Here is a 12,328-nt window from a genome sequence, read left to right on the forward strand (position 1 = left end):
TCCTCATGAGGAAGGATCCTGTCATGCATCATTTGTTCTGATGCTTCCGTTGTGTTCTTTTGAGAGACATTGTCTTGATTTACAGCTAAACAACAGTGAACTCACTCGAAATTTGGTAAAAAAATATCCACATTTTCATGCCAGCTCGTCAGTGATGATGCACAATAATCAACTGGGAAAGATGGGATCATCTGTGGGAGAAGGTGACTCACAAGTAGCTTGGCCTGACGCTACATCAGTTTTTTTTTTAAATCATGATATCAATTATCTCCCCTGGAGTGACAGGAGGAGGAGGGCCAGAAAGATTTGATAAGAGTGTGAGCATCATTTAAAGGAAGACATGTTACTTTTAGGTTTTGGTCTTTGTCATCGAGAGCTCAATGAGGCAATCGATTCCACTCTCAGGTCTGAGGCCATCGAACTGCAGGTCTGACAGTGACCCCTAGTTTGGCGTGAAGAGGCTGAAGGGACTGGACACCAAGAAGCAGCTTGTTGGGAATTTAAATTGTTTTATAGACGGGCCCCTGAATCCGGCTTAGAAGTAGAACAGGCACGCAAAGTGCCATAAAAGCACAGCGTGTGTTTTTTAAATTATGCAATTACACTGATTAAACGCTCAAAATAGAAGGTGGAGAAACAGAGCTTTACAGGTGCTGGTCGACAGATGTTGTTACCTTTGGCCATAGCGAGCTAGCTGTTGCCCAGCCGATTCCATGACTTCTGCTTCACATCCAGTGCGCCTCACTAGCCTCATCCCCTCCCCTGACCATCAACAAAGTGTCAAGCAATTGCTTCAAAAACCCACAGAAAAGTCTGATTATATTAGATGCTAATTGCATTTTTATGCAGTCTACTTCAAAAACAGTGCTGAAATAGAGTGTAAAAGCTGAAGAGAGCAAATAGCACCACATTAGTCATGCTGTTTTTGAATGTGAAATCTTGTCAAAGCAGCATGACCAAAAAATCCCTGCTACGCTCTTAAGAACTCTGGGAAACACGACAGATTGAGGACAGATAGCAGCTGAAACAACCTGCAGATCACCTCCACAGCAGGTTTGTGTGACGACACACTGAGCAGGCTCATCACAATAAAAGCCTTCCCAATTCAGGTTAATGAAGTCAGGATAAAAGGATAGAGGCCTGCAATAATAGCCAGGACATCTTCCATGGTTGATTCGGTTCACTTTATTTCAGTACATACAAAATAATCTGTACAAAGGCTAAAAGTCATATTGTTGCATAGAAGGAACAGTGACGTAAAAGAAAAAGTCAGGATGGAATGGCACAATCAACTCTCAACTATCACACATGGGCTTGATAACACTTAATTTAAAAAACAGGTAAAGCTCCATACAAAAATACTGTGCTGCTCACCCCACGCTACAGAAATACTAGACAAATTGGTGATGGTTCCCACTTTCATCATCTTCTTTTGTTCTTTCCCTCCGCCCGCGTGGCTGCCTACCATTAGCTTATCTCAGCGTCTTTAGGAAAGCAGTCCCTAAGGTTTTGTTATATTTTTTTTTTCGAAGGCGCCGAAGAAGCAAAGCCACCCTCTTTCACTGAGATCACCATGGGATCCACTGTGACACCACTTCATGCTGAGTCCTGTCTTCCAACCTCCCAAATATCTATTTAAATACTGCCTATATAACTGACAGTGACACGCAAATGGAATACATCAGCAGCATGGAGTCATTAAACATGAAAGGCAATGAGTGCACTCTACCGAGGGATTTATGACACTCTTTCCTTTATTTAAAAAATAGAGAATTTGGAAAATAAAGAGAGGGTAAGTGCACCACCTAGTAGAGATATTCAGAGTGCTTTCACATGTAGCAGAAAGGTCCACAGGACACGGCTGGTGGGTATCAGATAGTGCCACCCAGCAGAACACAACATCAAACACCATTTCTAGAGCACACACTTCCACTGCTCACATATTCAGCTTCAGCACGGGGGCTGGATTAGGAGATTACAGAAATAATATGGAAGAAAAAAAAAAACTTATTTCAAAATTCTTTAATGCAGACAAACCCTGAATATTGCAAGTGTATGTGCATCCTCTATCATCTTGGCGGCTTACTGGGAGAGTTTCTGTGGGTGAGAGGGACTATTTAAAAAAAATAGGGAAAAAGGTGTCTCACTACGAGATGCAAATGCAGTCAAATAAAATAGAAAAAGCAAACAAACAAAACTACAGATTTACATAAGATTTGCACTGCTCCTGTTTTTTGAAAAGAACGCAGATGGATCAGACATGAGGAGATGGATAGATAAATCAGAGGAGGCTGAGAAACTGCTGGGTTGTTTCACAATGAAATGTAAGTGTGCTTGAAAGTGGCTGAGGTTAGGTGTCACATGAAGTTGTTGTAAAATGAGCATCTTGACATCCAGAGCCAGCTAGCTGATATAGTCGCTTCAGTGCTGATGCACAGTGTCGTCTAATAGCAATACAAATACACAACGGTGCCCTGGCGGTTTTCAAAGACACGCCGGCATGTTCTTATTTAATTAAGCTAGATCTTGATGCGGGGAAGCACAATGACAAGCGTGCAGGATGTCTTTTGTGGGCTTCACCCGATGCTATATGCCACATTTCCACCTCTATCTATTCTGATTTAATTGCTTTAACTGCCTGTAGCGACGTTAAGACACAGACTTTTTTTGCACCTTGTAGAGGAACATTGCAGAGACTAATCCTCGAGGAAACAAATGCTTAATGGTGTCATGTTCCTACAATGAGCCCGATGAAAGAAAGGCAGCAGGAACAGCCTGCAACAACAACAGCGGCGCATCATAAAAAACAAACACTTAGACGGTGACAGCCAATGTACAAAAATAACACTGTTAAATGGCTTTTGTTGAGATGGCATCCATTCCTGCAAACATGAAGGAACATTTAAAGTGATCAAACCCTTCGAAGGAGGCGAGGTGAGCAGAAGTGAGGAGTTCACACAGACGAGAAAATCCAGCACAGTCAGACGATCTGCAGGCAGAGCTGGCTGCCTCGGTCTCTGATGTACGGCGCTCCCTTCAGAGACAGACACTGCTGACTTCTATTCCCACTATTTCCGTTCTCATATTTCCTGTGACACTGGCACTTTTCCACCTCATGCAAGACAAAGCAAGACAACACATTATTTGTCTGGGGCCTCTTCCTGCTTCTACAGTACAACTGTTACAGTGCTTTCTCCTGACCTCCCCTGGGTGCACAATATACCCCACAGCTGTGTCTACGGAGCACAGCCGTATTTCTACCGTGTCGCTGCTGCCAGCTTCTGGATGTAGCGCTGGGTGTCTGCAGAGTAAAGGCAGTAAATAAGGGGTGTGCTGAGAGTTTGTGAAGGCAGCCAAGCAGAGGGGATGTGACCATTCGTGCCTGCGCTGTACATCAGCTGCTGTCATGTTTCTCCTGCAGACACGAGAGAAACTGGAGCATATGGTGGCAGGTAGTGAATCACAGCCGGGTCATAGCCGGCAGGTCACATCTGAAATTTGTTGTTTCTTGATGTGCTGAACCTCTGTTCTACCAACTGGGGCTCTTAAAATAAAGAAGAAACCAGCGAAGGACAGAATTGGAATTGAATATTACGAATTGAAGAATTTAACCAAATTTTCATAAAATCCTAAAATATTCGGATTTGGTCAATGGAGACATCTTCTCCTTCGGCAGCTTCATTCAGTCCACATCAAAACTTGGATCCAGGCTTGAATTAGCTGTAATTGACTGTCTCCATGAGTTTGTTCCTCAAGGAGTAAAGCCATTTGTTTGAACAGTGGTTTCCGCCCTCACATTCATATCATAGAACGTGCATCACCCTCAGATGACCTCTTTTCTTAAAGAATGCAAAAAACGTCTTCTTAGCAGTTGTGAAAATGTTCTGGATGCTCTGGACTTCCACAGGACGAAGTTAAATTGCACATATAAATGGATGGAAATTTGAGCTATGCACAAGAAGTGGACGAAGCCTTTTGGCCTGCAGAGGTGCATTCTGGATAATGGCCAGCAGTGGGCGACTCCTCTGGATGTCTACGAAAATGGCATAGATTCAACTTAATTTAAAACCTCTGTGAACACTTGACCAATGGGTCTCAGTCACTACTTTAAATTTTTGTTCAAGCAGAAAGCTCATTTGTATGGTCCCATTAGTGTACGGTTATGGTAAAGTAAATGATAAAGCAGCACGATGTGCCTCGGGGGCAGCTAGCTTGTAACGGACAAGTTGCTACCAGCTGTCAGTCAGGATCTGTGCTGCCTGTGGTACCACACACACACTGGAGGGCAGTGTGGGGTATTTCTGCTGAAAGAGTCCTGCAGTGAATCAGCGATAAACAGACGTGTCCTACAGGGCTTGTTGCCGTACCTATCAGTCTCAGCTTTGATCTGCCTACACGCCCCCCACCCCTCCTCTGCCTGACAGAGACAGACATCTTTCGAAAATAGACAAGTTACATACCAGAGGTGCAAGTGTCTGATGAGCAGAGATGTCAGCGGAGATACTGAGTGTACATAAAACTCATTGGTTTGTGACATGTGGGTGAAGAGAAGTGAGAGCAAGGCCGGCAGAACAAATGGATGCAATGTGAAGAATGTGGAGAAGAAAGGCTGGACCCCCCCCCCCCCCACCACCACCATAGCAGCTAGACTACATGTCTGCTCTCCTCCTCAGGCCCTTACTTCTCTGTGTTTCCATGAGCTGTTTTTTTTCTTTCTTTTTTACCCCTGCAGCTTGGAAAATGTGATAAAACACACCTACAAAGCTACCCACACACACACACACACACACACACACACACACAAACACATACAATGCAGTCTATATTCTCCAAGGGGGAACTTCATCACCCAGATCTCTTCACTTGACAGTCCAGGCGGAGCTCTAATAAACAGCCATTTTACACCACTTGTATTGTCTCCCTGGGAATGGGAACACTGCTGGAGTGCTGCAGAACAAAGTGTGTGTGTCTGTGTGTTTGCAGGCAGATTTGTACAGTTTTACTATTTATTATTCAGAAGATACCGGTATAAAATAAATCCATCACACTTCTACGACATTCTTCCATCCCACCCACTTTACCCAAATCTCTATTGAAAAAATATGAATCATATTTAACATCATCCCGAAATGTCAATGCACTTCGGCCGCAACGTCAAATCCAACATGTGACATGTCTGAGAGCTCATTGCACTGATGTGTTCAACCCTTACATTCCACAGGATCATCGCTCACATACATAAAACAAAAACGGCCACAATGAAGGTAAATCAATGAAGTAGAAAACTAGCATGCAATGTAGGAACTTCTCGTCATTTACAAGGGAAAAGGGGCTGGACTTTAATCAACATGAGGGGAGAAACTCCACGGGAGCGTGGAGGGACATGTCAGTTTCATATTCTCTATGCCTACGAGTGGGGTGTGTCGGCATTAGTAAGTCTTCAATGTTTTGAGTCTGTGCTTCTTTCCAGCAAAATGTTAGTCCAAGCAAAAAAAAAAAAAAAGACATATACTCAAGAGGAGTGACCACCAATGGGATTCTCGTCTGTGCCAAAAGTAGGTGTCCCTTCTCTTCCGGTTGTGTTTCTCTTTGGCAAAATGAGTGGTGAGAGGAGGGAGGGAGCGGAACAGAGCAGGGACACAGCTGGAATCTGTACACAAGGTCTGGGTGCAGGGGGGGGGGGGGGGGGGGCAAAGGATGCTCAATAGAGGTTGTAACGTGAGGGGGAAGCAGAGTTTCATCCCATCAGAAAGCGAGGCTCCTCTCCACAGGGGGCCTTCCCCGAGGCTAAGCATCATATTTCTTCCCCGTTCTGTGGATGTGGTGGAACAGCGTCATGGAGAACGCCATGCCCAGGAGCTGCGGAGGGAACGAGAAGAAGACAGTAAATTGGTCTCTTCATGTGTAGTGCATGTTTATGTATATGTTTGTTTGAGTGCCTCAGTGTGGTCTTTTTTCATGTTGATGCCTGCGGCCGGTCTACATTTAATGCAAAATAAATCCTGAGCACACTTGGTTCTCTCTCAGTCTCCTTAGCAGAAATCACAGCCTTCAAATGTGAACTTTGGAATTTCTGTGATGGCAAAAACAGCGTACGGCGTGCACAAGCATTAAATCAATGAGGTAAATTGTGATGCCACTGAATCAAAGTAGCCAGCTATCTCTTTGAAGTTTCCATTACCCATGATACTTGGACATCAAACACAGTCACAAGGCTGATCCTAAAACCATTATCTGGCAAAGTTGGGATGGCAGAGGAACTGCAAAGTACTGCACAGTGCACAGTCTGTCATATAAATGCAATGTGGAGGTTCTGCAACAGACTACAATAGAGATGCCTTCAAAATGTGATTAGGATGGGAAAGCTGCTGATTTTCCTCCTTTAGTTTCAGTCAGAATCGAATTCGTAGTGTGGCTTCAAAGAAAAAGCTACCTTAAGCTGCTGTCTGTCAAACCTGGAGGAGCCGTCTGAGGTAAACATGCAGCTCAGAGGGAGTTAGGACCATGTGCCTCACAACTACCCGAATTACATGACTCATCTGTGCAGCGTGACATGAGAAAAGCAACATTTCTGGTGGTGCTTTAATTCAACACCAGGACGAGAATGACGCTCCCTCCCTCACGTATTAAGAATCTAGAAATACTGCTGACATGTATGAGACCATTAGGGATTAAATCACATAGAGAAGCTTTAGCAAATGTGGAAATCAACATTATCACGTTCTTCATCATCTTTCAAGGCGACAGCAACAAGCTGGAGGTTCCTCGAGAGCCCCCGGGGTTTCGAGGATTTTTGTTCCTGTTTCTATGTGACGGTCGCGGTGGCTCGCACATCAACAGCATTTCTGTGAGTGACAACAATGAGACGAAGGATGCTGTGATCTGAACTGTGTGTGTGTGTGCTGTTTTATGATAATCTCGTGTTTGCTAACATCGTAACAGCCAGTGTGTACGCAGCTATTGGTCAACATGCAGTTAGCAGTGACTGGCTATGTTCAGCCACATGCCATTAAGGATTCCTCCTTCCGACAGACAGGATCTGCTCTGATGTAGAAACTAAAAATGTAGTTCCAAGAAGTACGATGGATCCTAGTTCCTGAAGCACGCGTACCCACACGCACACAACACACACAAAAGCCCTCGTGATTCTTTCAACTCTCATGTCCTCCAGCTTTGCCTTCAAGCAGGCAAATCTGTCAGCTCAAGGTCTGTTTGTCGTCTCTTCCTCCACCTGAATCAGACGAGGGAGAGCGAGTGTGTGTGTGTGTGTGTGTGTGTGTGTGTGTGTGTGTGGGGGTTACAGTCATCGTTTAAATTAAAATCAGCCGACTCACTGTTTTGGGCTTTAATTCTGCACTAAGACCTTATCAGTCTGTCCACGGCTTGATATCTGAGTGTGTGTGTAAATGAACTCACACAGAGAAGATATCAAACAGAGAGTTTTGAATGAGTGCGATTTTGTCATGAATAAAGAGTCATAATAGCTCTGACTTCTCTTCAACAAGGCTGTGATCTGTAGCCTCAGACGACAGCAGGCCTGAGTTGGATCTTATAAAACGCGGATTCATGATTTAACCAGCTGAAGTGTTGACTGTGAGAGCGAAGCAGCTGACAGGCCGGCGAGGAGCGAGCGAGCGAGACTCCATGAACAAGTCTTCACTTGTGTGTGATAAATGCTGGAGGATCACATCCCACTGACTCCCATGTTTCCGGACATCAGTTCTCTCTTGTTTACAAACATGCAGCAGCTTGATGGCGTTGTAAACAATACCATCACGGAGCAGCCTGTCAGGCGAGAGAGCGGACCGCAAATCTGTGGGTACAGATTAGTAATCTGAAAGCATACTTTATGAACCCTGCTGTCAGATTTATTTCTCACTTATGCCTTTTCAAAAGTTTCCAGCAATAACAGCGCGGTGCTGTTCGCGGTCCATTGATGTGGCCCACATCATTTTAAGGTGGGGTTCCATCCACGGCAGGTTGCGGCTCTCTGTCAGTAGGAATGAAGAGGCTTTGCAGGTCGCCGTGATATCGAGAGCTGTAATAAAATGGTTAGAGAACTGATTGATTCTAGTCATGCCTCTCTCCCACCAATCAGTGGTCTATTGTGTCCCCTTCAGTGTTGTGCTAGTTACTGAAAAACAGTAATTAGTTATAGTTACTAGTTACTGCAATTCAAAACCAACTCAGTGACTAACTCAGTTATTAAAACCAAAAAGTAAAGCATTACTATGAAAAGTAACTATTTGGTTACAAAAAAAGTTCAGAACTGTCAACATTGTCAGCTCTGTACTACTTGACATGCATTTTCATCACTGAACTGAACTCTGCTCAGCACTGTGGTCTACATTTATACAAACACTAAGATGTTTCAAAGTGATTGATTGACTGATTCACTTTAGCCTGGCTAGCAGCAGCACTCCCTCGTTGAAAAGAACAACTCAGGCGCTGTTGCTCAGGTGCACGGGGTGAGGTGACATCTGTGTCGGTGTCTGTGCCGGTCCCTGACCCGCTAGCTTTAGCAACAAGTGTCGTCGCCGCCGCACGCCTGGGTGCTTTCATAGATGAGAGCTGCTGTTAGCGGCCGCAGAGAGGGTCTTAGTTCCGAGACACAAGTTGCATTTAACATAAACATTTTTCTCCTTCTGCTCAATGAAGGAGAAGTAGTGAGCGTACTTCCACCTGAAGGAACTCGCCCAAGGTTCCACCATGATGTCTTGCACGTTCTTGCTGTTATAAACAAACACGCCCCCACAGCGCAGCTCACTCTCCTCCTGTCTCTTGCACTTCCCCAAAGCCCCCCCAAACACAGGAAGTAAACACAGTGGCTCAGCCGAGACAGTAAAATAACGTAAAATAAACTAATAAACGGATCGTTTAGTAACTATAACTGAGTTATTGAATTTTAAAAATGATGCGTTTGATTATTAGTTACTGCCAAAGTTACTTTTTTGGCAGTAACTAATAACGCAATAACGTGTTAGTCTGGTCACTGGTCCCCTTCTAGTACTGGTTCAGCTTGCTTACCTCAAACAAAGAACACAGTACCACTTGATACCATGCAGTGGAAAATAGCTTTGTTTTACTTTCAAACATGTAGTCAAATACACTGACATGCAAATCCAAAGAGGAAAACGGAGGCGAGGATGAAGAAGAGAGATGGCCGGCCTCCTACCTGCACGACCAAGATGACCATTCCGATGGTTCCAAGCAGGTGCTTGTTGTCATCCAGCCATTCCTCCACCTTCTCAAAGCAGCCCTGAAACAAAGGCAAGGCTGATTAAAGATGTGTTTTCAGTGAGGAGCGACGACGTGCTTGTTCAGATTGGTCAGCGCTAGAGCAGCCTGAAAGCCTGTAGCCTTGGAAGAGAGATGCAGCACGATGCATTATCGATGAGTGGGAACTTCTCTATCCATATGGAGGGACGTGTGCATGAACACCTTTATCTTTATGCCACTCTGGGTTCAGTCAGAGGTCAGCTGCTAGCAGGAGGGAGGGGTAGTTGTGCCCATTCCTGAGTGTGGCTGCTGAGGCAGCATATCGTGTATTGTGTGGCCATTTCCTCAGGGTAGGATTACACACACGCTGTTAGAGCAATGGGCCAGCTCAATGTCTGCCTATTTTCATTTAGCCAATTATTTAATCCCCTGCTTTAGACTGAACAAACTGCATATCAAACCAAGAGCAGATTAGACTTGTAATGGAGGGAGATCGGTGAGCATTGTGCTGCAATTTTTCGAGAGAAAAGGGGCTGTAGCCTCATGCCTAACAATAGAAAGAAATCAGCAAAGCGCCAAACTTGAAAGCGACTTCCAGCCCTTGAAACACACACAGCATGTTCTTAGAGAAGCAGGTCAACTTACTGCCTCCTGAGAACCTTGTGTATAAGTAATAGTGTCTTGAATGGACATGATTATGATTTAAAAACTTTAAATGGGAAGTGAACCTTTACAAGAGAAAGTAAACTCACCCGATTCCAGAACATGTTGGTAGAGTTCCGCCCACAGTTCTGGTAATGCTCCTGGCAGCAGCGGTCAGGAACCACCTTCTCTTTCAGGGCCTCATGCCAATCAGTATAGGCTATCACACCGCAGCACTTCCACTGCGCGCGCACGCACGCACGCACGCACACACACACACACACACACACACACACACACACACACACACACACACACACACACACACACACACACACACACACACACACACAGACCCAGTCTGTTCATATTTGCAGCCAGCCCAAAGAGCCAAACTAAAGTAACGTGTGTAATAATGAGTATTTTGCTTCGGAGGGGAACAATAATGGAATGAAGTGGACTTCAACCACCAGCTTTGACCTTTGTCTCACATTAATGATGAAGCCACGAGCCAGGAAATACATTAGCTGGAATATTCAGCATTTATGTCCGATGCGTGGTGTGCTGTGTTTGAGAATCCCCGCTAATGTTTCCAAAGTATGATGTCACAATGGTGCGTGAGCGCTCACTGCCTACCTCCGCCTGGATGATGTTCCAGGCATTTCTCAGGCCTATGTTGTTTTCAGAGTTGTAGAGAGCCAGCCCGTCCTTCAGATCTTGCTTTGCATTCTCACTCACCTGTGGGCGACAACACAACACCAGCCAGGTTTAGACACTGGATTGAAGAGTTTGTATTGTGTGTTTTTGTGCATTGACACTATCCTGTTGATGTCAGTTCCTTTTCCATGGACTAACAGGGACAGTTGGTAACAACTCAAATATAAATACAGGAAAAACTAGTACACAGAGACTTGTGCGGCTCAGTAACAGGTGACCTTTTCTCTAAAAATAGCTCCGCCACAGAGCATGAGTTTTGGCGTGACGACTTCAGATCTGACACGGCGTGTGTGGCAGCTTCAAGATGCCCTTTAACAAGGCCAACCAATGATTTTCCTTCTGACTGAACACCAACAATGTGCTCAGGGTTGTGTCATGTCTGATGGAGTTTAATATCTAATTGGAAGCGTAAATGAGGTATAGAATCAGAGGCTGAATCCCTGCAGTTGGCGATGCTCACAGGGATTCTCTCACTGCAGGACCCACTGAGAGATGAGCTGATTATGAGTGGATAGTTGACCAGCAGTCCTGCGCTGTACAACCTCAGTCACACTGCGACACAAAGGAATGCAGTTCATTTAACGTGGTTCTCTAAATGCGTGCACAGAGAGGGCCGGTCATATTTGTCACTGCCTGACACAACAACCGGCTGTCTGCTACATTCTCATGTCTTTATTCCGCGGCTGCTCGCTAAATAGCACCAAAGAAGGCCAGCTCATAATGTCTGCCTGCGTTTATAAAGGAATTACAAATTCAATGACACTTGACTAAGAAAACTAGATTAAGCTGTGAATTAAGTGGTTCAGCTATTTCTTGGTGGAAGGAAATAAAGCTTCAAACTCCTGTTTTCTGTGCTGCAAGGCATTAAAAACTATTTGCTGAATTAATCATAAAAGTCAAACTGATTTGTACTGAGTAATTAGTTTCTCTCACAATAAAGTGCTTTAGTAATCATTAATCATGCAAACCCCATTAAAACATCTTCTAAAACCTTTGAAATAAGATTAATATCATTTCAAATCATTCTTATTTCTGGCTGGGTAACTTTGCTGATGCGGAGCAGCAGATCTGTGTATGGACCTCGGGCTGTCGGCCCCGCCATATCCGTCCTTGTGCAGCACAATGAGATGAAGAGCAGCATCATCAATCTTTGCCTCTTACTTTGTTTCCATCCTCCATCTTCTGCTCTCCATCTTGACTGCATGCAATGCTGCTCGCTCATTACTGACTGCTCGCAGTAACACATTCACTAGAGACACCCCCCCACCCCACAACCCCCTCTTCAGTAAAAATCATCTTACCAGTCTCCAATACATCTCTGCATTCTTTATTTCATGTGTGGAAGTCTTTGTTACAGCCTGAAATGAAACCTAATGATCTGGATTTACTGCTAACGAGAGGCAGACAAATGACTGCAGAACAAACAGCAACTCATCAAGCAACTCTCTGACCCACTTTCTTCTTGCAAAAGGAACAAACACATTTGTTGCTTCAGCCTTTTTTTTTCCTGACAAGGAGAATGTATTGTTGTGACCAAAGCTTACGTTTCCGCTACTGGAAATGGTTCAGAAAGAACTGACTCTCTACTTTGGATCCAAGCTCTCTTGGGAAGTTGCCATAGTGACGTTGTATTGACAAAGCCCTCAGACGCCGCTCATACTTCCCGCTACGTGGACGAGCTTGTGGTGTCCACGCTCACAAATAAAGGGGCCAAAATGAGGGGTTCCGCCAGGCCAGTTGTGAGAGCACA

At 44.7% G+C, this 12,328-nt stretch overlaps 1 protein-coding gene across 5 annotated transcripts in view; it reads right to left on the minus strand.

Moving 5' to 3' along the window:
- Nucleotides 1–1,171: 1,171 nt before the first annotated feature.
- The window catches only part of tspan9a (tetraspanin 9a), a 166,939-nt gene continuing 155,782 nt past the window's right edge, over nt 1,172–12,328 (minus strand). For all 5 annotated transcript variants that reach the window (XM_086208156.1, XM_086208153.1, XM_086208155.1 and 2 more), the window contains 4 exons: nt 10,498–10,599; nt 9,972–10,103; nt 9,176–9,259; nt 1,172–5,859 (listed from right to left, as the gene is read on the minus strand). In XM_086208156.1, coding sequence (XP_086064282.1) covers nt 5,788–5,859; nt 9,176–9,259; nt 9,972–10,103; nt 10,498–10,599 — 390 coding nt within the window. In that variant the 3' untranslated portion in view covers nt 1,172–5,787. The remainder of the gene's footprint in view (nt 5,860–9,175; nt 9,260–9,971; nt 10,104–10,497; nt 10,600–12,328) is intronic.

The sequence above is a fragment of the Aulostomus chinensis genome, chromosome 7, assembly GCF_037954235.1.
Source record: "Aulostomus chinensis isolate RoL2024-O1b breed Wild chromosome 7, RoL_Achi_v1.0, whole genome shotgun sequence".
Lineage (NCBI taxonomy): Eukaryota > Metazoa > Chordata > Actinopteri > Syngnathiformes > Aulostomidae > Aulostomus > Aulostomus chinensis.